The 25,948-nt window shown below is 36.6% G+C and overlaps 1 protein-coding gene across 5 annotated transcripts in view; it reads left to right on the forward strand.

The window, feature by feature from the left end:
* Positions 1-25,948, forward strand: part of PLA2G4A (phospholipase A2 group IVA) — a 159,332-nt gene that overhangs the window by 89,543 nt on the left and 43,841 nt on the right. For all 5 annotated transcript variants that reach the window (XM_059904193.1, XM_059904228.1, XM_059904212.1 and 2 more), the window contains 4 exons: positions 988-1,129; positions 13,579-13,715; positions 22,164-22,386; positions 23,313-23,427. In XM_059904193.1, coding sequence (XP_059760176.1) covers positions 988-1,129; positions 13,579-13,715; positions 22,164-22,386; positions 23,313-23,427 — 617 coding nt within the window. The remainder of the gene's footprint in view (positions 1-987; positions 1,130-13,578; positions 13,716-22,163; positions 22,387-23,312; positions 23,428-25,948) is intronic.

Here is a 25,948-nt window from a genome sequence, read left to right on the forward strand (position 1 = left end):
CGAGTGCCGAGAGCCTGTGCTCTGCAACAAAAGAAGCCCCCGCAATGAAAAGCCTGCACACTGTGATGAAAAGTAGCCCCCGCTCACCGCAACTAGAGAAAGCCTGCGCACAGCAACGAAGACCCCAAGACAGCCAAAAAAATAAATAAATAAAATAAAATAAATAAAATGAAATGTTCATTAAAGGAAAACTCAATTTTTCATGGAATGTCTTCCATTAAATATAAAATAAAAACAGGAAAGTAATTAGAGAGTTAAAGATAGTACATAAAAGAAGACACACACAAGCCATATGTCTGTTACTATATTTATAAAATTGCTCAACATATTTTGAATTTTCTTTTAGATATTTTTGTACTGATATCTTCTAAACATCTATGTTCATTGCTTTATTTGTAGATCTTTTAAAAATCATGCTTCTCGTGCTTAATGTAGGATAATGATCAACATAGTACATTACAAGGAACATGAGTTCCAGAATGAGAAGCCCTGGATTTAAATACCTACTTGCTAATTTTGTTAACAGTTGAAAGGATTTCTAATTACTTTTTTACTCATTTGTAAAATAAGAAAAGTACTTTATATCTATTGTGATGATATAGTGAGGTGTTCTTTCTAAACAGCATGTATTATAGGAAACTTTTCCACATGTATACACATGTTTGTGGTGGTACTGTTTGTAGTAGTTAAAAAAAATTGGACATAATGTCAATATTTATGGATACATAAATTGTGCTCTAATTATATAATGAAAATACTCCATAATAGTAAATATATTTGAATTAGTTCTACTTATAAACACAGATGAATCTCAAAAACAAAATGTTCAATGGAAAAAAATGTTTTGCAGAATACATACAGTTGATAGCATTTATACGAAAATTAAAAACCTGTAAAGTGACCCTATATATTATTTAGACCTAAATGTGTAATGTAAAATACAAGGCTACTGGGGACATTGGTTCATGATCTCTATTTTATATACAGTTCATCCCCAGACCTCCGATTTAGTATGGCTCTGTGTGATCAGGAGAAAGTCTTCCGACAACAGAGAAAAGAAAACATAAAGGAAAACATGAAGAAACTCCTGGGTCCAAAGAATAGTGAAGGCTTGTATTCTACACGTGATGTGAGTTGGAAATTTTTCAAATTTTATTGCAACTTAATAATAATTTTGTTTGTACTTTCTCCCAAATAATTCCACCCAAATGTGACAATATTGTGATTAAGCATTATTTCTCTATCTTTTTAAGATAAGGTAAGTCTTTCATAAACAGAAACTCTTTGAGGAAGATCATCACAAATGCTGCCCATATTTGGTAATATTTATCATATATAGATTTTAAAAGAGGAATAGGACTGATGCACACACAAGATGTTCATTTCATAAGTAACAAAAGTTTAACCTATAAAAGGATATAAAATGATCATTGAATTCATTTTAATACAGACTAAGATTAAACAATTGTGGGACTTATCATTACTGAACAAGAACAAAATGTTATAAATCTTAATGACAACAATTAACAAAAAATTTTCTTAAAAGATGTGAATAGGGAGATAAAAAGAAATGTTTCAAATTATTACTATTTCATAGCAGGGAGTGAAAAGATATCATCCAAAATTGGCCAACTAGTTAAAACAATAACCTCCACATTTTAATATTTTTCATAATCCTAATTATAGAGAGATGTTAAAATTGAAATATTTTCGTCAACAAATATTGAAAGTACAATCCTTCAATTGTACTTTAATTTCTTTTTCTTCCCTTAAATTCCAGCAAAGTAAATGTCATTTATTATTCAGTAACTTGTATTATACAATCCAGTTTTTGTCTATTTGTCTATTCATTTATCCCTTCACTCATGTATCTATCAGTCTGTCTACCTATCTATCTACCTATCTACCTGTCCATTCATCCACCCATCCATCCATCCATAGGTCTATCCTTCTTTCTGAAATCTACAAAAATAAATTGCTGCCATAGTTAATAATACTGTATTATATATTTTAAAGTTGCTAAGAGAGTAGATATTAAAAGTCCTCATCACAAGAAAAAAATTTTGTAACCATATGTGGGGATAGATATTAACTAGACTTATTGTGGTGATCATTTCACAATACATACAAATATCAAATCATTATGTTGTACACCTGAAACTAATATAATGTATGTCAATTATACCTCAATAAAACAAAATTAAAAAAATAAATTGCTGCAATGATGCTCCTCAGATGATAATAATGAAATTTCTTCTTAGCGGCATATCAGGTAATTTTTTTTTTTACTTATTTCTTTGAGCTTTTCTGTTAATTAAATATTTTAGATGAACATAATTTATTTTTAGAAAGAGATTTTCATTAAATGTGTAAGTCAATATATATTTTATATCTATTTATAAGCATATATATTTACCCCCATACATGTACATACAGACCAGGGATTAAAGATTACTGTAGATTAAGGACAAAATGCCACTGGAAATGAGAAATAAATTCTGAGTAACGGGGCCAGATGGGTACCCCTGTCTCACATATGATGGCACATTTCTAAATGTGTTTCTAGGTGGGTGTAGCAGGGGTCGAAAGCCAGTCTGGGCTTCTAGAGTGGCTTTTGGTACTATGAGAGCAAACTCTAAGGTAAAATATTGCTGATGGGGATTTTTGCTAAAAGGAAGCTTGGAGGAGAAGCAAAACCTCCATTGAAGCTTCTTTTTAAAAAGAAGAGACTGCTCTTCAATCATGCATCTTGTGGTTGCTTATTGTCTCCGGCTAATGAGTCCTTGAAGACACATCCTTCTGTATGTATTACTCAGAAGTTTCTAGCTTCCTGGGAAGTCTTTTTGGGTGTTCTGTTTGTTGGTTTGTTTTTCTGTAGTAAACCTTCCATCAACAATTCTACACCATCTTTTTGTCCCCATCCTTGTTTGGCATTGTTATGCCCTTGGAGCAGAGAAATGATATTTCAAGTTTTTTTGATTTCTGTCATTTCTCATTTGTTGAGACACTGTGCTGGGAACTTGAGGTGAATAAAACTGAAATGGGTGATACCAAACAGTCACTTTCCTTGGTGAGTTTAAAGCGTAGCTGGGGAGAAAGCCATTTCAGCAGATGACACAGTGATGGAAATGGATACCTCTGTTAATTCATGGTCATCAACTTCATTTGGGAGACCCATGCTGGCCGTCTCAACGTTTCCCAGCCTAGTTGCTTTCCATTTATTTAAAATTCTTTTTGTTTCACTCCCAGGTGCTGAGCCACCCTCTGCCTCCCTCACAGCTGATAGACTTGCCTCCTAATTAGAGAGATTAAAAGTCGTCAGGTGACACATCTTTCATTTCTTGCCATAGGATTGACATGTTTCATAACCCGGGCCTACCCTTTGCCACTTCCCTCTGAGCTCAATGGAGGAAACAGCTCCTTTTCTTTCCAGAGTCACATCATCTCAGATATGGATTGCAAACCCCCGTTACGAGCCCCAACATAGCAACTCTGTCCAGTCCTCCCAGGGCTGCTCCCCACCTCTGCTGTCTGCCTCCATGTTTGTACGAAATTTTCCTGCTCTAAACTCTGATATAGAGAGAGAAAAAAGGAACCCAAAAAATCCCCATGGAATGTACATTCCCTTCTCCTTTCCGCTCTGCTTCTCTCCTTATCTTCAAAAACTTTTCCAGAGTTTCCTACACAATCTCATTCTACTTCCTTGCTTTCCTCAGGCTTCTGCCCTCATGACTCTACAGCAGCTGCTTTACTAGTCACAGGTACCAGCTAACAAATGCAAAGGATCTTCTGGCCCTGTGTTCCCTAATTCTGTAGCTGCAAATGACTCATGTTTTCCTACTATTTTAATCATTCGCTACCCTTCCCTTACTGTCTTCCCTTTATTTTCATCATGCCTCTCTGGTTCCCTTTACCAGATCTTCTTCCTCTGTGCATTATTTAAATGTGAGTTCTTCAAGACTCAGCCTTAGCCCCTCTTAAGAATTTTCTCTCCCTTCCATGTGTCACCCAGCACATTTGGGCTAAGAACTTTCACACGTATATCAACAACCTAGAACCTCTCTTCTGAGATTCACACCCGAATATCTATACCTCTTCTTTCTGATTCCTTCACTTGTATTCTTAACATCTCACACTCAGCATGTCTGAATCTGTACACAAAATCCTCTGGTCTCTATAGTTCTACCGACGCCTGTCCTCTTTCTTTCCACTTTCTGTTCACACTGAATTCAGAGTGATCTTTTCAAGACACAAACCTGTTTCTATCCAAGCCAAGCTTAAAATCCTTCCACTGCTCTTAGGACTGGCCTCACAGCATCTCTCCAGCTTCATGTGTTGCTGGTTCATCTCAAATCTCCCACGCCCCCTCCTCTAAGTGCCTCTTGGTTCCAGGTCTCTGCAGAACCCTTCCCAGGTGACGCTCTTGCATGCATTGTTGCTTCTCTCTGCTTAGGCCTCGCCCTCCCCTCCCTCCCTCCACCCCACCCCCTTTTCAGTTAACTAACAGCCTCCCATTCTTTTTTTTTTTTTAACATCTTTATTGGAGTATAATTGCTTTACAATGGTGTGTTAGTTTCTGCTCTATAACAAAGTGAATCAGCTATATGTATGCATATATCCCCATATCCCCTCCCTCTTGCGTCTCCCTCTCACCCTCCCTATCCCACCCCTCTAGGTGGTCACAAAGCACCCAGCTGATCTCCCTATGCTATGCCAGTCTCCCATTCTTGAACCAGTGCACATGTCACTTATTCAGACAGTCTTCCTCATCCATTCCTCCCTCCCTCCAGGTCCAAGTTAGGTCTCTCGGTCATGTTCTTTCATAGCACAAATATGCACGTGATCTTCTCTGCATTTCCCACAATCATACTTAAAAATATTTGTATATTAAAAAAAAGTATTTGTATAGATACTCATTTAACGTCTTTTTTTCTCCATTAGAATATAATTTTCATGAGGACCAGGGCAGTGTCTGTGTTTTTCACCTTTATATTCCCAGCACCAGCTCAGCTCCTGACTCGTGGCAGAGCCTTGGGAAATCTTGTGTTGTGAGGGTCAGAGCACAAGTGTAGGCAGTGGCTTGACATTTCAGCCAGGGGATGGCTTCACTAGAGAGGCATCAGGGGCTCACAACTGGGGAACACTTGCATCAGGTTGTTAGGGAGGAGACAGGTTGAGGAGAAGGCTTGGATGAAAAGATCCCAGTTTGAATGGTTGCATTAGAAAGTCTGTGGGGCATATTGGCGCAGATGTCCAGTAGCCTTTGGTCTTAGGTTTTCCTTTTCGAAAGGAAAGTTTCTGCCTCACCTCCCAGGCACTCCTCCTTTTGTGAAAAGGAATCTTTCTGGGAAAATGAAATTTGGCCTAATATTCATACAGATTGGCTTTTCTGCAGCAGATGGAGAATGAGGTAATTATACTTTTCTCTGGGCTAGTCTTCAAAAATATTAAACTCATGTTTTTGGAAGTCATTCCTCAAATTAAAACTTTTGATGTTGTTGTTTTGGATTTGGTCGAGCCATTTTTTTCTTTTGGCATAAATCATCTGTTTAGATATATTCAGCACCGCCCATTCCCATAACACAAATATCGTTTTCCTATTTTGTGTTTCTCCTTGGCCAAGGGCCTCTTAAACTCCCATTTCCCTTGCTCCCTGCCAAGATCTTCACTTTCTTCACTTTCACTTTCAGTGCTGGCTGGTTGGCCTCCTGAAGGTAAGGAGGAGCGACACCTTGTCTAAGACGGAACAGCCCTACTCAATTCTCGATGCAGAGACGGTGCCTGTCTTGTTCCCAATTTTCAACAAATGGTTTGCAGCATCCAGTTTAGGACATCAGTGTCAAATTAAAATGTTGAATGAACTTGGGCAGTAGGCATTTGGGCGCCTTGCTTCTTTCCTCTACTTCACTTGTAAAATGGAGACAATGTCTCATTCAGTTAAAAGGATGAGTACTAAGCAGCCCGAACAATGTGTAAGGCACATCTTAGTTACTCAATACGATAGTAGCTATTAAACCAATACATGGGTGTTGCTGTTACGTAACACCCCAGGGCAATGTCAAATTCAATAAAACCTTAGCTTTCCTACTTGGATAATGAATTAGTTAAATAGTTAAGGTTTCTAGTAATCCAAGAGTTTCTTCTCTTAAGTACTAAGACTTTAAAAAAATTACTCTCAATAAAAAAAAAAAAAGTTTAAAATGTATTGATTTTAATCATTTGGATGGAAGTCGTTCTAAAAAACTTAATCCTTTGCCCAGACTGAACTGATTTAAGTGCTCTCATGTCTGTGGCCTTTGCAATCAACTGCCATTTCTCCATGCTCTATATATTCCCTTGAAGTAATTTCTTCAAATCACCCCTTTCTCTTTCAACTTTATGGTTGTGGAATTAAAATCTGATAAGTAAGCTTGTTGTTAGAACAGTGTCTCTGATTAGTATAATTTCTCCATAAATAAAGGGCTGAGATCATTCCTATGAGTAAGATCTGTAACACTTTGTGCATGGGAAGTTTTGAGGCCACTTCTTTTAAATTTTCTTGTTCCAAAATAGCTTTTGGTCAGATGTAGTTTCCAGATTACAGTCTCTTCTGTGAAGTGATATGCTGCTTTACAGTTTTCATGTCTCCACATAACTGACCATAAAGGGAGCAAAGCTGGTTGGGGGACTCAGATCTGGAATTAGAATAGCAGGGAAATGAGAGAAGGAAATTTTACTCCAACCTTCATCAAAGAATAAAGGAGGAAATGTTTCCTGTCAAGGCAGAATATAAGGGATATACAATTAGATAGCTTTGGATGAAAATAGAAGTATAAAGTGGTCCTTAAATAATATAATCTATTATATAGAGTGCTATTCTGTACTTAAGTTTGTCAGATAAATTAAGTGAAAAACTAGAGAAAAAAGAGACTGTCTAGTGACAGAGGGGGAGGCAAAGCAAAATAGTTTCTGCAGGAGGTAATAGAAATAGACCTTGAGTTGTCAATAAGAATTTTTATTCCTTTGTTTGTTCTGTTTTCTTCATCTACAATATTCTTCCTCTTGCTTCCACCTTCATTATGACAATAGCACTTTGCTGTGTCAATTCTTATTCCTTTTAGATTGTAAACATTTTTGGGCAAACAGTTTGAACTCCCCTTAGCTAGTTTTGAATGGAACCCAGAGCAAGGGAAGGCTCTCCAACAGGACTCAGTTACTGCGTAAGCTGCTCTGCCCCTTGGGCCATATGACCATTCAGATCCATTGATGCTTGAAGTGTGTGTGACAGATAGGGATGCTGTGGTAGGTAAATTGCAGCATAGGCACCTTTGGTGCTAGGCCTTGCCATCCTCTGTGGATAACTACCGTCCTTTGAAAAATAGCTTTTGGCCTGCTTACTGGGCCATAGTAGAGATTGAATGCTTAACCATGGGTGACCAAGTTATCAGGTGACCTGAGCTGACCATCATGTTATCTGACCCACCAAGCCATAAAATTGGGTGTGCACAGATGCACTCCATCATCAGGTGGAAGTGGAGTATATGAAATTGGGCTGAACAGGCCCTGAAGATACAAATAAGTTCCATGAAGAAGTGGCCCAAATGTCCATGTTCCCCATTCCTGTTACACTGCCTTCTCTTTTCCATCCTCCACCCAGAGCCTCATGGGGGAGATCCCTACGATCAGTTGACAAAAGGAGAGAAAACTTGGGCCTTGTTAGAGGTGATTGTACACGCTATTTAGGCACCACCTGAAAGAGGACAGCTGCAGGGCTCAGCAACGTGGTCTTCCATTCGCCAAGGCTGAGCTGGCTACAGCAGCTGCTGAGTACTCAATTGGCCAGCACCAGAGTCCCCAACAACACCGAGTCCCCAATATAGCAGCATTCCTTTGGGTCATCAGTCAGCTACCTGGTGGCAGATTGATTACACTGGACTTCTGCCATCCTGGAAGGGGCATGCTTTGTTTCTACCTGAATAAACACTTATTCTGGATGCAGATTTGCCTTCCCTGCACTCAAGGATTCTGCCAAAACTACCATCTATAGATACACAAAATGCCTTAGTCACAATATTCCACACAGCATTCTGATCAAGGAACTCACCTCACAGCAAAGGAAGTATGGCAATGGAATTTACCAGCCTTACCATGTTCTCCACCATCATGAAGTAACTAGCTTGATAGAATGGTAGAATACCTTTTGAAGACTCAGTTATAGTGCGAGCTTTGTGGCAATATCCTGCAGGGCTGGAACACGGTTTTCCAGGAGGCTGTAAATGCTCTGACTCAGCATCCAATATTGGTGCTCTTTATCCCCAGGATTCATGGGTCCAGGAGTGGAAGTGGGAGTGACACCACTCACTATTACCCCTAGTGACCCACTAGCAAAATATTTGTTTCCTGTCTGTGTGACCTTATAGTCTTCTGACTTAGAGGTCTTAGTTCTGAAGGAAGGAATGCTTCCACCAGAAGTGGAGCAATGATTCTACTGAACTGTAATTTAATACTGCTGCCTGACCTTTTTTGGCTCCTCATGCCTCTGAACCAAGAGGCAAAGAAGGGAGCTACTCTCTTGGCTGGGGTGGTTGATTCTGACTATTAAAGGGCGATTGGACTACTCCTCTAAGGTGGAGGTAATGAAGAGTATGTCTGGAATACAAGAGATCCGCTGTGGTGTCTCTTAGTATTATCATGCCATGAGTTGAGTCAATGGAAAACTATAAGAACCCAATCCAGGAAGGACTACTAATGACCCAGACCCTTCAGGAATGAAGGTTTGGTTACTCATCAGCTGAGGTGCTTGTTGAAGGCAAAGAAAATACAGAATGGATGGTGAAAGAAGGTAGTTATAAATACCAGCTATGACCAGATGACCAATTACAGAAATGAGACTGTATTTGCCATGAGTATTTCTTCCTTAGTTTGTTATGAATATGTTTGTGTGTGTGTGTGTGTGTGCATGTACACACAGAAATACAAAAACAGATTCATATTTAAGTTGTGAAGTATCAATGAGAAGAATAAGCATTGTTTAAGGACTTTGTATCCTTTTCTGGGGAAAGGATTAGTGCATTTCCAGTTGTACACAGGATGTCTGTATCATGTTAGCCAGGAGTATGACCTTGTTATTGTCTTTCTTTGGATATTAAGTATGGTTGAAGGAGATGTATGTGGCTGCCGAGTTGAGAGGGGTGGACTTGTGATGGTCAATTGGCATCAACTTGGAGGATGTTTTTTGATGCAATTAATATTTAAGTCAGTGAAATTTACGTAATCAGGTTGTCGTCTATAATGTGGGTGGGCCCCAATCTAATCAGTCAAAGGCCTGAGTAGAACAAAAAGACCAACCTCACCAAGCAAGAGGGAATTCTCCAGCAGACTACCCTTGGACTTCATCTGAGGCATCAGCTCTCCTGGGTCTCTGCCTGCTGGTGTTTGGACTAAAACTGCATTATTGACTCTCCAGAGTTTGGAGGCTGCTGTCCCATACTGCAAATTTCGACTTGTCATTCTTCACACCTGTGTGATCCAGTTCCATAGATAGATAGATAGCCTACCTTCCTATGTATCTACCTACCTATTGGTTCCATTTCTCTGGGGAACCCTGACTAATACAGGAACCAGGGAGGCAAAAGTCTTTATATAATTGTCAGAACTTAAAATCTATGAAAACATAAAAAAAAATCCTTGAGCACTTTAGAATTTTCTTTTGTGAGGGAGGCAATTAATACTATCTGCAAGCCAATGCATGAAGATAATTTAATCAAAACACAGCGTCTTTGGTAAATAAAAATTCATTTCCTGTAATTGTATGAGAGAAGTATGAGTAATATTCATTGATATCATTTATACACAAATATTGGTGCACTTAAGTCTAAGTATAACCTAAAAACTCTTGGCAACCTTAATTTGTTTGATTTTTTTAGATTTAAAGCCCAGACTAACAGCTGCACCTTATAAGTCCTCAGTTATTCTTTGAAAGTTATTTCAGAATAACAATCACTATTAAAACATCCAAAGTTAGTCTATTTATTGCATAACATTGTGCTATCATCTGAAGTGATACATGAATCTGAAATGTAATTTAGCTAAATATCAAATGGTTTCTCTCAATAAAGATGACTCTTTTCTTTCTGAATAATGGGGAAAAGGAAAGAGTATGAATTATATGTCAGTGACACCTCAGCTCACATCCTGGTTATCAGCAATCCGGATGTGAACAAGGTATTATATGTGTGCACTCCACACCTCCTCTTCTGAGACGTGAAAATAATAATGATTTTTGAGGGATGAGAAGATTTTTTGTTTTTGAATTTTATTTATTTATTTTTTATACAGCAGGTTCTTATTGCTTATCTCTTTTATACATGTTAGTGTATATATGTCAATCCCAATCTCCCAATGAGGCATGAGAAGATTAAATGAAATAAATTTTCTTCATCAGTCTAATTTCCCTTTCTTTTTTATATTTAATAAAAATTTATAATTTTATAGTTTAATAATTCATATTCTGTATGAGTTATAGAATCTAGAATGCTACCAGTAGCAAAAAGCTTCAGATTCATTAATTCTACCCAATATTTTTACATATAAGTGAAGAGTCCAAAGAGGATTTTCTTTACCTAGGTCCCCCTAGCTGTAGGGGAAGCTTTCAGAGACAGAATGGAGCAGAGTGAATTAAGAGCTTTGGAGTCTGACAGACCCGGCTCTAAATCCGCAAGATACCACTTTCTAGATTTGAGACAGCGGAAAAATTATCTTCTTTGTGTTTCAGTTCCTTTATCTTTAAAATGGTAATAGGGAGTTCCCTGATGGCCTACTGGTTAGGATTCTGGGCTTTCACTCCTGGGGCCCAGGTTCAATCCCTGGTTGGGGAACTAAGATCTTGCAAGCAAAAAGAAAAAGGAAATAGACCAGAAATTATACATATAAAATGGTAATAATATGTATCTCATAGAGTTGTGAAAATTAAATGATGCATAAAAACAGATTAATTCATGTGCAATAAATAAAGGATAAATTATAATGTGTACAATCATTCAATTATTTCATTATTCAATTTTTATGTACAAATAGTATGACACTTTCATCTGATAGCAACCCAGATTTCTGACTTCAATATCTTAACCTGAAAACTCTCTTTAAGAATTAGTGTAAAGCAATAATGAAAACAATGGGTTACATAACACATGAATCCCGGTTTAAAAAGTAGCTGTTTCCAGAAAATTCCTAACATAAAATTCCTAACATAAAATAGTCATCCATAAATATGTGTTGGGCTACTGGCACATGAAGAAGGACATCTGGGGAGTTGTTTTCTCAGGATTAAAGAGGCTTTATGTTCAATTTTCCAACTTCTCTTATGAAATCTCTCTCTGAACAATAGCACAGGTTGTGTGTTATATGTTGACATGAAACAGTGTAATCTGTTACTAAGAATTTTTTTACTCTGAACTACCTGACTTGTATTGGGTTTAATGTTACTGTTGCAAGTAACCAAATCAACAGGCTTAAAATCCCCTCTGACTTCTTTTCCCCTTAAAGCCCTTCATAGTCTTATTTTCCCCAACTCCCTAGTATACTCCTGCTACAATAAGAAGGCTGGTCTTTTCATCTCAAAATCACATACCCTTTCTTATTTGTGCCTATCTTGGCCTGACCTTAGGCCCAGTGTTTGGCACATAGTAACAATTAATGGTTTACTATTATTGTTATTATCACTATTATTGTATTGCCTATAAACTCAACCCTTCATTCAAGGCCTAATCGAAATCCCTCCTCCTTCTCCTAATTTCTAATCTGGCTTCCTTACATCTACTCTTAATATTAATACTATATTATACTCTATTCACCCACTTTATAACCCACTTTAGTTTCCTATCTTAGCTTTCCTCCCTCTCCATAGAAGTTTTTAAGAACTTATATATTTTACTTTATTTACAATTTTAAAACTATGTTTGAGAGCATTCTGTTCATCTGAACATCCACAGGTTCAAAGCCATTTAAATTGCTGCATTGCACTGAACTGGTAGACTGTGTTTTCATTAATGTGGTCTTCAATTTGCATCTGATTTGATGGCCACTGAGTATTAGAGAAGAGCCCTGAATTTGGAAATTAGTGCTAGGTGTCCTGCTATTCATTGTTCTACCTCCAATAATACCTAACCTCTAGAGACTTCCCTTTCTCTATGAAAGAATTCTATAGCCTTTTTCGTCTTTTTAGTTCTAAAATAATGATTCTGTGTATATATATATATATATATATATATATATATATATATATATATATATTTATCACATTGGTGAGTGACACCCAAGAGTCAGGATCCAAGTGCTGGGAACACAGTGCAGGTGTATTCTCATATCTGCTTTTAAATTCAAATGTTGCTATATCACACATCATGTAGTCTCTGAAAAACTCCTTTGTACGCTCATGAGAGAATGCGAATGAAAAAAAGGAAGATAAGATCTTCCTGCTATTATGAAAATAGTTTTGACCTTGTGGACCCCCTAAAAACTATGCACACTTTGAGAACTGCTGGGTATAGGGAAACAACCAGCTCTCTTAGGCAATAATGGTTCAGGACCACAAGGAAAATGACAATATCTCCCTCTTCAGAGAAACACCCTTGCATTTCAGTCACATTACAGACAGCCTATTCTACTGCAAAAACTCTTCACTGGCTTATGCTGCTCCCATCTCCAGAACAGCCGCCTTCCCTGCCCTCATCTCTCCCTATGGAATAACTGTGCATCAAGGTCTTGGTTTTAAGTGCATTGGTTTCCTCATCTGTAAAATGGAAACCTCATAGTGATTTTGTGAAGATTAAATAAGACAATTTCTGTAAAATACTAACAGTTCCTACCAGATAATAAGAGCTCAGTGAATATCATCTATTCCTGTGTTTCTTGTTGTCATAATTATTATTACATTTCTGCCTCACTTAAATTAACTATATTCCCCAGATCCATCCTGGGGATACTTGAAACATAGAGACCACTTAATCAGACTGATGAATGAATTAAAGAATGAAGAAATAAATTTTGTAGGTTTTTTTGTAGTTCATTAAGTTCTTTTTGATGGCTTAAATAATAGCATATTTTTGAAATGGGTCAGCATAAAGGAGTGCTAAGAATTCTGGACCAAGAAGGCAAGGTGCTTACTCAACTGCAGATTACCAGCTAATAGATCTTATACAAGTAATAGTATCCTTTCAGAACTTCCATCTGAAAAATGAGCAAATACTTTTTTGCTCATTTTACAGCAATTTTGAGAGGATCAAATTAAAAAAAACTACACCCCAAAACAAGCCCCAAACTGCGAGGAGTCAAGCAAATACAAAGGATTGTTGTTGCTATTGTTGTTGTTATCAAACAGTTAGTTGGCTATTTTAATAATGTCTGCTTTCTAATAGACATTAATTCTTGATTTTCTTAAATGAAACATTATTTTCTTCTTTTTTAACAATTAGATATTATCAAGGTATGAGTGAACTTACAATTCTTTGTTACCAAATGTGGGACATAGAAAAACTGAAATGAAAATGACATATTTTATGATTTTACTTTACAAATGATCTCTGTGTTTCATCATTCCAGGTGCCTGTGGTGGCCATACTGGGCTCAGGCGGGGGGTTCCGAGCCATGGTAGGATTCTCCGGTGTGATGAAGGCACTGTATGAATCAGGCGTTTTAGATTGCGCTACCTACATTGCTGGTCTTTCTGGATCTACGTGGTTAGTATACATTTTAAATCTTAGTTTTGTCATCCTAAATGCTTAGCGTTTATCTACCTGAAACTCAGAAATGAGGATTTAGAAAATTGACATTAACTTCAAATTACTGAAATATTCCAGCTTGATGCAGTAATTTGTTTCTTAAAAATATTTTTTAAGGCAAATTCATACCTAATGATGACTGTTGTCATAAGTTTTCTCCCTTTAAGCCCGTTTGTGACTTAAAATGTAGTTAAACATAAAACAAAAAAATAGGTCAATTGAAATAATTCTATAGAAATACCTCAGAAGTGGAATAACATACTCCACCCATAATCAATTTAATCTTCCTATAATTTACTGATTTGTAATCTTGCAGCAATCATGTCTAAGTCTACATGATTCACTAGGCATTCATTTTCTTCTTTAAGGCAAATAGAATGAAATGCAAGATACCTTAGTACACAGAAGAAGGAAACAACTTCTGAATGAAGAAATGCAATAAATTTCACTGATTTATATCTAATTATGAAATTAATCCTTTAAATGTATCTAAGCTCAGCTAAATTTGGAGACAGAGTTAAAGCATCTGCATGTATAATATTTGTATACTGTAGATTTGCATTTTCAAGAATATATTTATAAAACATTTTCAAAGACAATACTATGTACTTTTTGGTTTGCTTACCTCACATAAGCACATTGAAAATCAAATATTTAGTCCTTGCTTAGATGTCTCAAATAAAAGTATCACCTTATCATAGAACTTCTGATATTGGCTTATAAGGCCTTTTAGTCACTCAGCCATGGTAAAACTTACCTTTTATAATATTTTATTATATATAAATGTATAACATATGTATTATATAAGTATATATCATATAATTACAATATATATAATAATATATATTATATATGTCTGTATTTTAAAATTTCTGTGTCTTCTCATCCTGTGAGATGGCTATGAGTTTCTTCATCTTTCAAGTAAAGAAAATATGATTCAGAAGGCAAGTGATTTGTCCAAGATCACTAGCAGAGCCAACATATAGACTTAGGATTTCGATCCCCTACTCTAGGTTCTTTCAACTGAACCAGAACCTTCTCTTGGACAGCTATATATTCTACATCAGTGGTCCCGAAGCTTTTTGGCACCAGGGACCGGTTTCATGGAAGACAATTTTTCCACTGGGGGGGAGATGGTTCAGGAGGTAATGCCAGCGATGGGGAGAGGCAGATGAAGCTTCACTCGCTCGCCTAATGCTCACCTCCTGCTGCGTGGCCCGGTTCCTAACGGTCCGCGGCACAGGGGTTGGGGACCCCTGTTCTACATAGAGATTCACATTTAAAGAGTCTATAGTTTCTTATATATTTTGAACCAGATTCTTTAGCTAAAAAACAAAAACTTAGAACCATGGTTGCCACCTTCTGTGTATGTACTCTCAAAATGATTTGTCTTTTTAGAAAGAAAGGTGTAGCCCATCATTATTCTTCCCCTTGAAGGAAAGAGCATGCACCTGCCTGTTTAATGAGTAATATGAATGTGATGGAAAAACTTGGACCCTTAGATTAATTCACCTATTCAAGCATTTTATTATTACTCTTCAGGTAGTTTTCTTTATCTGTATTCACTGATTTTTAGATCCCTGTGGTCCATCACTGACTAATACATTGCAAGAAGCTTGCTTCCTTAAATTCATCTAACAAAGAAAGACCAGGCCTTGAGTGCTATTTTAGTGGTGTAATAGTGTATATTTGTGTTTAATTAGAGCTGCAGTCATTGCTTTGGTTATAGATTTGGGAAAACATCTAAGATCCCCTGTCAGGGTTCTGAAAACAAGTCCTACAAAATGTAATTAAGAGAATTTTAGATGTTACAGGCCAATCATTTAAATACTATAGGCCACCTTAAATTCCTGCTCTATCCTTCAGTGTCTAATTTCCTCAAAGGTTAGCCTTTTCTTTTTTTTTTTTTAAATGTATACATTTTAATGTTGCAGGAAGTTGACTTTAGAATTAGCCTATCTTTTTTTTTTAACATCTTTATTGGAGTATAATTGCTTTACAATGGTGTGTTAGTTTCTGCTGTATAACAAAGTGAATCAGCTATATGTATACATATATACCCATATCCCCTCCCTCTTGTGTCTCCCTCCCACCCTCCCTATCCCACCCCTTTAGGTGGTCACAAAGCACTGAGCTGAAGCCTTTTCTTAGTTATTCTATTTCCTTAAAATCCATGTACTCCTAAAATCCTACAATCATTTTTCACCAAGAGGCCACATAATTTCCAAATATAATGGTGTCTTTTGAAGTTCTTATTCTCCTCAACTTTTGGGGGGAGTCAGGGAGGATGAAGTTGGGAGTTGAGATATTTCACACGTTCAATTGTCCCTCTTTCAAATCCCTCCTACCATGCCTTTTCCCCCCCATCCTCTCTGATTGCTCTCTCCTCATAGCTGTCTTTTCTACTTCCACTACTTTTCTCCTTAAAATGAGCTTTCCTCCAGGCCCTCCCCTTTTTTCTATTATATCAACACATCCTCCCTTCCCTTGGTAATTTCACCAATTTGTACCACTTCAGTTATTACCATCAATAATTTAATTTGTAGTTCTTCAAAACATCCAAAAACTTACTGGAAGAAAAGCAAGCAAGAAAGGAAGGAAGGAAGGAAGGAAGGAAGGAAGGAAGGAAGAGAGAAAGAAAGAAAGAAAGAAAGAAAGAAAGAAAGAAAGAAAGAAAGAAAGAAAGGAAGGAAGGAAGGAGGGAGGGAGGGAGAGAGGGAGGAAAGAAAAAGAAAGAAAGAAAGAAGGAAGGAAGGAAGGAAGGAAGGAAGGAAGGAAGGAAAGAAAGAAAGAGAGGAAGGAAGGAAGGAAGGGAAGAAGGAAGGGAGAAAGAAAACCCTAATGGACAATGCAAAGTAGCCATCAGAGAAGAGAATCAAGGGAAGATGGGTTTGCAGAGGTCAAGCATGGGAGTGCTTCACAAAGTAGTGGGTATTTTAATAGAGGAAAGATCTATGAGAAGCTTCGCTTAGAACTGGGTTTGGAGATTTCATGGTTTTAGGGAAAATTACTAGATAAAGTAAATGAAAGGCACTTTTGATCATGAAATTACAAATAAGAAATGAATAGGAGAAGAAAGAAAGAAAGGTGGGAATGTGAACCTTAGTAGGAGCCATCTATTATTTCAAGATGGGGAATATAGGACCCAGGAAATGTTTTTGTTTTATTTTTGTTTTCAGAATATAAAAGACTAGAGCATTTTTGTAGAAGTCTGAGGTGAAGGTAATAGTATAGAGGGATAGATGGAAGATAAAGAAATAGATGGATCTTGGATATAAAGAGATTCGGGCAGAGACAGGACAGGACAAGATAAAAAGCACAAGTGAAGCTATTAACCATGGAGAAAAGAGACACTTCCTGAGACAAAAGAAAAGGTGGTCAGGATGATTCACATTAACAATTTTCTCTCAAACAGTATAGGTGAGAAGGTAGAAAGTTCAAAGGAAGGAATTCGGAAACACTTGGAAAAAGAAAGTACACTCTTGTGTTGTATAAGTTTTTATATTCTGCTGATACATGACCATTATCTGGCACAAATTAGGTAATACGGAAATATCTGGAGAAGGCTTGGACCTCCCGTAAAGTTTTCTGTGATCACAAAAGAGAATTTTATGTAAGACAAAGCTTTTCTTATAATTGCTACTATCTTTATGATAATTATTTCTGAAATTATTTTTGGGTGATAGTTGTTATTCATTAAATGTAAGAATTAGCCAAGCAGGAGAACTGGCCTGAGTGAACTAGTGACAGTAATCCTGTGTTATTTTGCTCAGTGAGCACAGCTGTCTTCCTCAGCACAGCTGTTCATTTGCGGTGTCACAGGGCTATTGGATTTCGACTGCTGTGTTTGTATGACATTACCGTCTAAAGAGAAATGAGAGCAGCTCTGTGTCTATAGGCAATGGGACCCAATTCATTAAGCTATAAAAAAGAATTCAAGAATGACAACTTTCAGTTTAGCATCTGAAGAATTCGTGGGACATTGAAAAATGAACCAATTTTAGTAGGAGCTGACCTGTAAGAAATGATAGGCTAAAAGATCAAGATTATGTTAGAGAAAATATGTTGTTTGAGGTGAAGACTGTGCTAACGAACCTCTCCCACTTGTCACATGTTTAATGACTAAATGAAGCCTTGCATAAGTAACTACATTTTGGGGAAAAACTAATCTAGGAATTTCTTTAGGATTTCAGGATACTTGCTTCACAATGTCGAGGGTCTTGTTAAGACATTCCAAACCTTTATTGCATATGAGAATCACTTCTGGCACTTTTTTAAGCAGAGAAATTCTAAATGTTTACCCCTGAAGATTCTGATTAGGAAGGTCCTTTTTTGTAGGAGCCAGACACTGATATTTTAAAACTTTGACTCTGTGATTTGGAGGCAGGAAGTGAACTGAGAATTCCTTGTTCTCTGGCATAATTTAAAGGTTTTTTTTTTTTTAACTTTGTACTTAGCCTAAAATACATTCATATGGAGAGAATGAGGTGTCCCATCATATAAATATATTGAAGAATTAGAGGTGAATATTTTCAGATTTATAGAGAAATAAATTGAAGATCCTTTCATTCAATAATTATTTATAGAGGCCCTGCTATGTCTAAGACACTTAGTTTTTGAAACTTGATTGGTATAATTGGGAGTCACTTATTGGTGAAGAGATGAAAATTAAGGCTTAACTACAGAGTTGATGCTTGTGTGCTTTAGATGGTAATATGTCCACAGAAGCTCATGATAGCTGAATTCTGCCTTGGTGCAATCAAAGAAACAAACAAACAAACAAAAAGCAAAAAAGCAATTTAAGGAAAACTGACCATTGCCTGCTATTGCATCTTTAGCTGTCACCAAAGCCAAAATCCAAGCCTTAGATGTCACCATAATGATGTCATGAAATGTCTATCCAACTCACACTTGTTACTTCTAAGCAAAATGGGCTCATACATGCTGAACAAGCAGAGAACCTTAGCCCCAATGCAAATGGTTGAGGTATTCTAGGTCTTTCTGTCTTTCCATAGGGCTTGTATACTCGAGCCAACTGCTTCATGGGAGGGAAAGAAAGAGAGAAAGGGGGAGAGAGAGACTCCCCAAGTGAATGAGTTTACTTCAACCTTTAGAGAGCAGAAATGGACTGCAGCCGTTCTACATGGAGCAAAAAAGAGAGAATTGGACTGACATGCATATGCACTTGACCTCTTAAAATGATCTGCCTCTGAAACTGTGGCACAGATTCCTAGGTTTTGAGCAATCTCTGAACCTCAGAGGAAGGATTTTCTTAGTCTAGATCCAATGGCGAACATTGGGAGGAAGGGAAGAGAAAAGAGGAGCCTCCAGATCTTGCTGGAGGAAATCCATGAGGCTGAGGTACTTGTTAGAATCTTACATTGATTCATTTTAAAGACCAACTAAATATAGATGGAGAAGAGAAGTCTTAAATAACGTGGATGAGATGTGAGTAATTACATCATTCTGCTGAACAGTTAGAAATGACAACTTCCAATAGCAGAATGATCATATCATTTCCTCTTCACCTACCTTAAAAAAAAAAAAATTCTGTGGCTAAATTGATTTCTGCTGACATTGTTTGTTTGATTCTTTTCCTTATTTTTATCCTGCTTCATTAAGGAAAGGATTTGATGTATCTTAATAATAAAGTAAAACTGGATTGCATACAATAAAGATAGAAGTGGAAAAAAGTATATGTTTGTGTGTGTGTAATATATATATGTATAAAACTAGAAACTAGATTAAAAGTTCATGCTATAACCTGTAGCTTTGGGAGGCATGAGACACAGACTTTGGTTTCAGGTTTCTAGAATTCAAGGCAAAATCCAAACTATGCACAGTTATATAATGCACATTTTTAATAAGTTAAGGGCAAGCCAATGATCCATGGATGTAGAAATTATTCTTGATACTAAGACCAGTAAAGAATTTCTTAATGTTCTCATAAAGAATGAAACATATCCTGAATAGTTCCAGAACTGATCACTTAGAAACTCAAAAGGAAGTTTTATTTTCCCATTTTTATTGTATCCTTAAATGTAAACCAATATCATTACACCAATGTATGCATTTATTGAAAAGCATGATGAGGTCCAGAATCAGATCTTTGTTCATCTAGATGAATCATGTGGTAGACCTTGGGATAACTATAGGAATGGATGGACTCTGCATCTTTCTAGCAATCTCAGCTGTATTTTTAATAGATATTTGGTGATTATATCAGGCTTGAGTTCAGAGTAAGTCTATCTGATTTATCATTATCTCATGTTGTGAGAAATGTTAAGAACCCAGTTTATATAATAAAGATCTTTTAAGAATGTTTAATTTTTTTTGCAGAACATGTGTTCCATTTTAGGTCTGTCATCACTCTTCATTTGTTAAGTTTTAATTATTCTCAGTTTGTCTCTAAAGAACTCTGAATCCAACAAGTAATTCTAATTTAATGTTAAGTGGGAGTAGTTTGGTCTCTAAGAACTGAAATCTTACTTTAAAGATTTTTAAAAAATAAAGGCTATCAGGGGAGAGAACAGATTTTAAATTCGAGTTCTATTATTAATTGGGGAACTGTGAACATGTTATTTATTTATTTATTATTATTTATTTTTTCTGTGATAGTTTTTTTTTTAACATCTTTATTGGAGTATAATTGCTTTACAATGGTGTGTTAGTTTCTACTTTATAACAAAGTGAATCAGTTATACATATACATATGTTCCCATATCTCTTCCCTCTTGCATCTCCCTCCCTCACACCCTCCCTATCCCACCCCTCTAGGTGGTCACAAAGCACCGAGCTGATCTCCCTGTGCTATGCGGCTGCTTCCCACTAGCTATCTATTTTATGTTTGGTAGTGTATATATGTCCATGCCACTCTCTCACTTTGTCACAGTTTACCCTTCCCCCTCCCCATATCCTCAAGTCCATTCTCTAGTAAGTCTGTGTCTTTATTCCCGTCTTGCCCCTAGGTTCTTCATGACCTTTTTTTTTTTCTTAGATTCCATATATATGTGTTAGCATACGGTATTTGTTTTTCTCTTTCTGACTTACTTCACTCTGTATGACAGACTCTAGGTCCATCCACCTCACTACAAATAACTCAATTTCATTTCTTTTTATGACTGAGTAATATTCCATTGTATATATGTGCCACATCTTCTTTATCCATTCATCTGTTGATGGACACTTAGGTTGCTTCCATGAACATGTTATTTAAATTCATCAGTCCTCTGCTTATCTTTAAAATAGAAGAATTGAAAGCTATCACAAGTCTTCAAGACAACACCTTATGAGCAATTAGCCAGCACAGGCCTAGAACATTCCAAGACTCAATAACAGTTAGTTTTCTCCCCTCCATGAAGGGAAGATAAATCACTGTGGTGGCATTTTGATATGAATGTCAGGGAGACAGGAGATTTAAATATGTGCTACATTCTCTTTGGTTGGGTGAAGTGGTAGAGTATTTCTTTCATTAGTTTGTGCTCTCAGTTCAACAGTTCAATATACTGTGCTTGTCGTATACTAGGCATTTGCTAATCATTAAGACTAAAAAAGATAAATAAGCAAAGTTTTCCTTGCAGATGGTCACAACTAATTAGCGGAGACAGATAAGTAAACTAATAATTAATATTTAGTTTGAGAGCTACAATATTAGAGATATTGGTTCCTGGGAGGATCATAACTTAATGTTTACTGTCTAAATGTCAAATACCAAGGCATATGGTGATTTCCAGCATCACTAGAAGTGGCCAAATGGCTGTTGGCCAAGAATCTTAACAAGAAAGCATTTATCTTTCAGACCTACTCCTCTCCATGATTTCACCATTAGATTTGTATGCTCAGAAATTCTGAGACCTACAGTTGGCAAGGCTTGGGATTCTGTCTAGTTGGCCAATGGACAATTAAAAAAAACAACAACACACACACAATTGTCAGGAGAATTAGGCATTCACAATTGTTTGCACAGCACATTTTCTACCTATAGATAATCATAATGGAAAGTCAAATTATCAAATTGCTTGGCTAGTATTATATCCAGCAAGTCAATTTATTTACATGGCTCTCAGTGTGTTGTGTCATCAGTCTCTGATGGTCTGATAGGGATACCCATTCCTGGAGACTAGACAGTGAAGAGTTGGCCCAATAGGGCATCCTCTCCTCTGGACTGTGCAGGAGAAGTCCAGTGTTTCCTCTGAGACCTCTCCTTTACTTCCATTGTAGACCAGCTATATTCTGATTGTTGCATCCTTTCCTTAAATGAGCTAATATCTTCAATCAGAAAATTAGTTAACCAACTATTTCTATTATTCTTTCATTTTCTGATGGCAAAGATGACTGCTTTCTTTGGAGACTATTTACTGTGTGATGCCCTTTATCGTTACTGATTGTCTTTTGTTTTCTTTACAGGTACATGTCAACTTTATATTCTCACCCTGATTTTCCAGAGAAAGGGCCAGAGGAGATTAACGAAGAGCTAATGAAAAGTGTTAGCCACAACCCTCTTTTACTTCTCACACCACAGAAAATTAAAAGATACGTTGAGTCTTTATGGAAGAAGAAAAGCTCTGGACAACCTGTCACCTTTACTGATATCTTTGGGATGTTAATAGGAGAAACACTAATTCACAATGTAAGCCTTGGCTCAGTCTACAATCCTTTTAATACAAGAAGACCATGTATATCGTAATGTTTTAAATAAAACAAAATACGATACATTTTGTAAAAGTCAGTTGACTCACCTTATCCTATCAACATGTACTGAGTAAATACTCCCTGCCAGACATAACTCTTCTATAATACGTTTCATTCTACATTACATTAGTTCTTACCAGCTTACTAATTTATTCTAACTATGTGTCAGTTTTGTTGTTGTTTTTGGTTTTTGGTTTTTTTGGGGGTTTTTTGGCCACACCGTGCGGCTTGCGGGATCTTAGTTCCGCGACCAGGGATTGAACCCAAGCCCTCGGCAGTGAGAGCGCAGAGTCCTAAACGCTGGACTGCCAGGGAACTCCCTACGTGTCAGTTTTGATGTATAGGGAAATACTTTTGTATTCCTTTTCTTTGGAAAAATACACATTTTAACCCTTAACTGCCCATTCTGCCCAAATAGCAATCTTTTTAGATAAAGAGGTGAATACAAGTAATATTTAAATAGCAGAAGAAGAATGGAGCTTGCCTGGAGAGAGTCAGGAAAAAAAAGGAGTGAATCACACGGAAGAAACCCATTCGATACATGACAACAGAACGACATTTTATCTGAACATGAAACAGGGCGGGTAGAGTTTGTGCCAGGGAATCTGGGGGCTCAATTCCTTCTGGGCTCCCAGCTGCCGAACGTCGACATAGTCCCGAGACGTATAGCTCTTTTTAGAATGAAGGTAATTACCTCCATAGAGCTTACTTTTTGTTGTTTTTCAGGATCAGAGGTTCCTAGAAGTCATAAGACTGTTTTTATTACAAAAATTTTGTGTCTTGATTAGAAGTACTATTTTACATAGTTTTTTAAAATCTGTATCTGTTTGTATATGTAAAACCTTTTCTTTCTTCTATGGACAGAGAATGAACACTACCTTGAGTAGTTTGAAGGAAAAAGTCAATACTGGACAGTGCCCTTTGCCTCTTTTCACCTGTCTCCACGTCAAACCCGATGTCTCAGAGCTGATGTTTGCAGGTATGGAATTTCCTCTTGCAAAACATTTCCTGGAAACTTTGAACTGTGGTTTCTAATGATTTTCTTTAGAGGAAGATCATAAGCAATTTTAGTTGCTTATTTTAATATATTTCTGTAACATAAAAACTTTTGAAAATATAAGAATATTTTAAACTAGATGATTTTCTGGTTGTAGGGACTATCCTACGAAACTAGTGACTAGTATATCTTCATTCAAATTAGTGGGAAAGAAGATATAAAAGTAAATCATGAATATAATCAATATTCAATTTTAATTATTCATTTCTCAAGGATTTTTAACAAAATACTATGCCTAGGGCTTTTAGGCAAGGCATATATTTTTGTTTGCTGCTTATCTGTTCATTAAATTGGGTAACATGATACCTGTTTATCATTCAAAACACTATTCTAATTTTTATAATTCAGCACCTTAAAAGTGCTAGTCTGTATTTGTGGCAGCTGGTGAACAAAATGCCTCATTTTGTTAAATCTCAGAGGTAAACATTTATTTCTTCTGTAGCTCTGTTTCTTGTTGGGTGCCCTAAAAGTATGTGACGTCCTACTTCTCCAGGCCACTGCCAGTCTGAGTCTGCAGTGTGGTAGAATTTCTGACTGTGGCTAATAGGGTTCACTGTATTTTTATGAAAAGTATCTCAGTGACATCAGTCACACCATGAGCTTAAAAAAATCATTGTGAATGGCATGTAATTACTAGATTTATATCTAGAATTCTTTTGCAGTTTTACCAAGTCTCACTTTTTCTTCAACCGACTACTGTCAAGCAAGAATTTTGAATAGTTTATAAAAGCAGTGCACCTGGAATTCATTCATTCAACAAGTGTTTATCAATTATCTTGGCTAAAATGTTTCTCATGCTTATGGTTCAGAAAGCACTTATCATATTTATTGTCTTATTCAACATTTACTACAACCCAGGGAGGGAAGGAGGTATTTTTATCTCTGCTTCACAGAAAAAAATAAAATAAAACCTCAGAAAGATTCAGTGATTTGCACATTGCCACATAGAAAGTAAGTAGCAGAGCTGAGAATTGGTCTTGAAATCCTTTGTTCTTTTTATAAAAATATTGGCTTCTCTGATTACTGATGATGTAGAATGTAGTATGCCAGGTGCTGAGCATGAACTCCCTTCCCCTCCACAGTATGTTACCCTTTTTCTGTAAGACCTGATAGTATGTTTGAGAAATTTACAATAGTTATTAAAGAAGTTAAATCACAAGAGAGAACAGAATGTTACTATGCACTGTTTCCTTGACCAAGTTGTGTGACACCTTTTAGCCTCAGTTTTCTCATCTGTTAAATGAGGATGAGACCCTCCTTATAGTATTTTGCTAAATAAATGAGGTAAAGTATGTAAAGTACTTAAAACAATTGCAGGCCCAAATCAAGTTTCAATAAATCTTAACAATGTGGAGCGTTCTATGAAAGCTGTATGAGAAGAGTCAGAGGTCTGAAGATGAATAGAATTTGTATATGAAAGGCAAATTTAATTCTTGGATGGGGGGTTCAGGCATGCAGTAAGAGTGTCGGATAACCATGGCCTACTCAGCAGCAATGAGGAACCACACTGTGTGATGGAGTTCATAGGGAGAGTTAAGATTCTATCATATATGAAAAGTAAGGGCCATGATAAATTGTTTTTTCTTGTTGGTGGTTTGGTTTTGTTTTGTTTTTGCTTTCCCATAGCTATTGTCTTATGAGGTCTTGGAATGCTTGGAAATTGGTTGGTAAATACCACTAGCATGCCAGTCAAATTTGTGCATAGCCAAACAAGGCTTCTTTTACCCCAGAAGCATTATGATTTAGTTAAACAAGCATTAAACTAATTTGGAAGCCTTGTCTTACTTCTAAGCTGAAATACCTTGGATGGGTCATTTAATCTCTCTGATTCTTATTTTCCTCATTATTAAGAAGAAGGATATTAATAAACATCAGTTTTATCGTACAGAGCTATTAAGCCAACTGCATGAGATAGGGATAATACTGAATATGATAAAGGGACATAAAAATATAATAGTTTTATTGTTACTGTTACGATTGTGAACGGCATTTTCACAGTTGTCTCTTTCTATTCTGAAGTTTTAGCCAGCAGCCATTCTCAAGAGAAAATCTGACTACAATAATTAAAGAATAAATAATATTTCCAGCGAGTGAATATTTTGGATTCATCTAGAGTGAGAAACGGCTGTTTTATGTGCAGTTAGTAGTCTTTCAACCTGGATGTGTCTGATTTGGGCCAACTGCCTAATTTCAATATTGTTACTGAGATGAGAGAAGCCCCATTAACCTTCATTGTTAAGTTTCTATGATGAAGAGGTTCAAGCTGTTTCTTCCAACAGAGTTGGACAAAACCATCAAACGTTAGTTATGTTGATCTTGTACCCAGATAAGACATTCAAAGGGGCATGTTATGAGTGTTTGGTAGCTTGAGTTATTGGGGAAAAAGAAAAAGGAGACATGCCTATACTTTATGCCTTTAAATTTGCTTAGATTAAAATGGATA

This window comes from Balaenoptera ricei, chromosome 1, assembly GCF_028023285.1.
Source record: "Balaenoptera ricei isolate mBalRic1 chromosome 1, mBalRic1.hap2, whole genome shotgun sequence".
In the NCBI taxonomy this organism is placed as follows: Eukaryota; Metazoa; Chordata; class Mammalia; order Artiodactyla; family Balaenopteridae; genus Balaenoptera; species Balaenoptera ricei.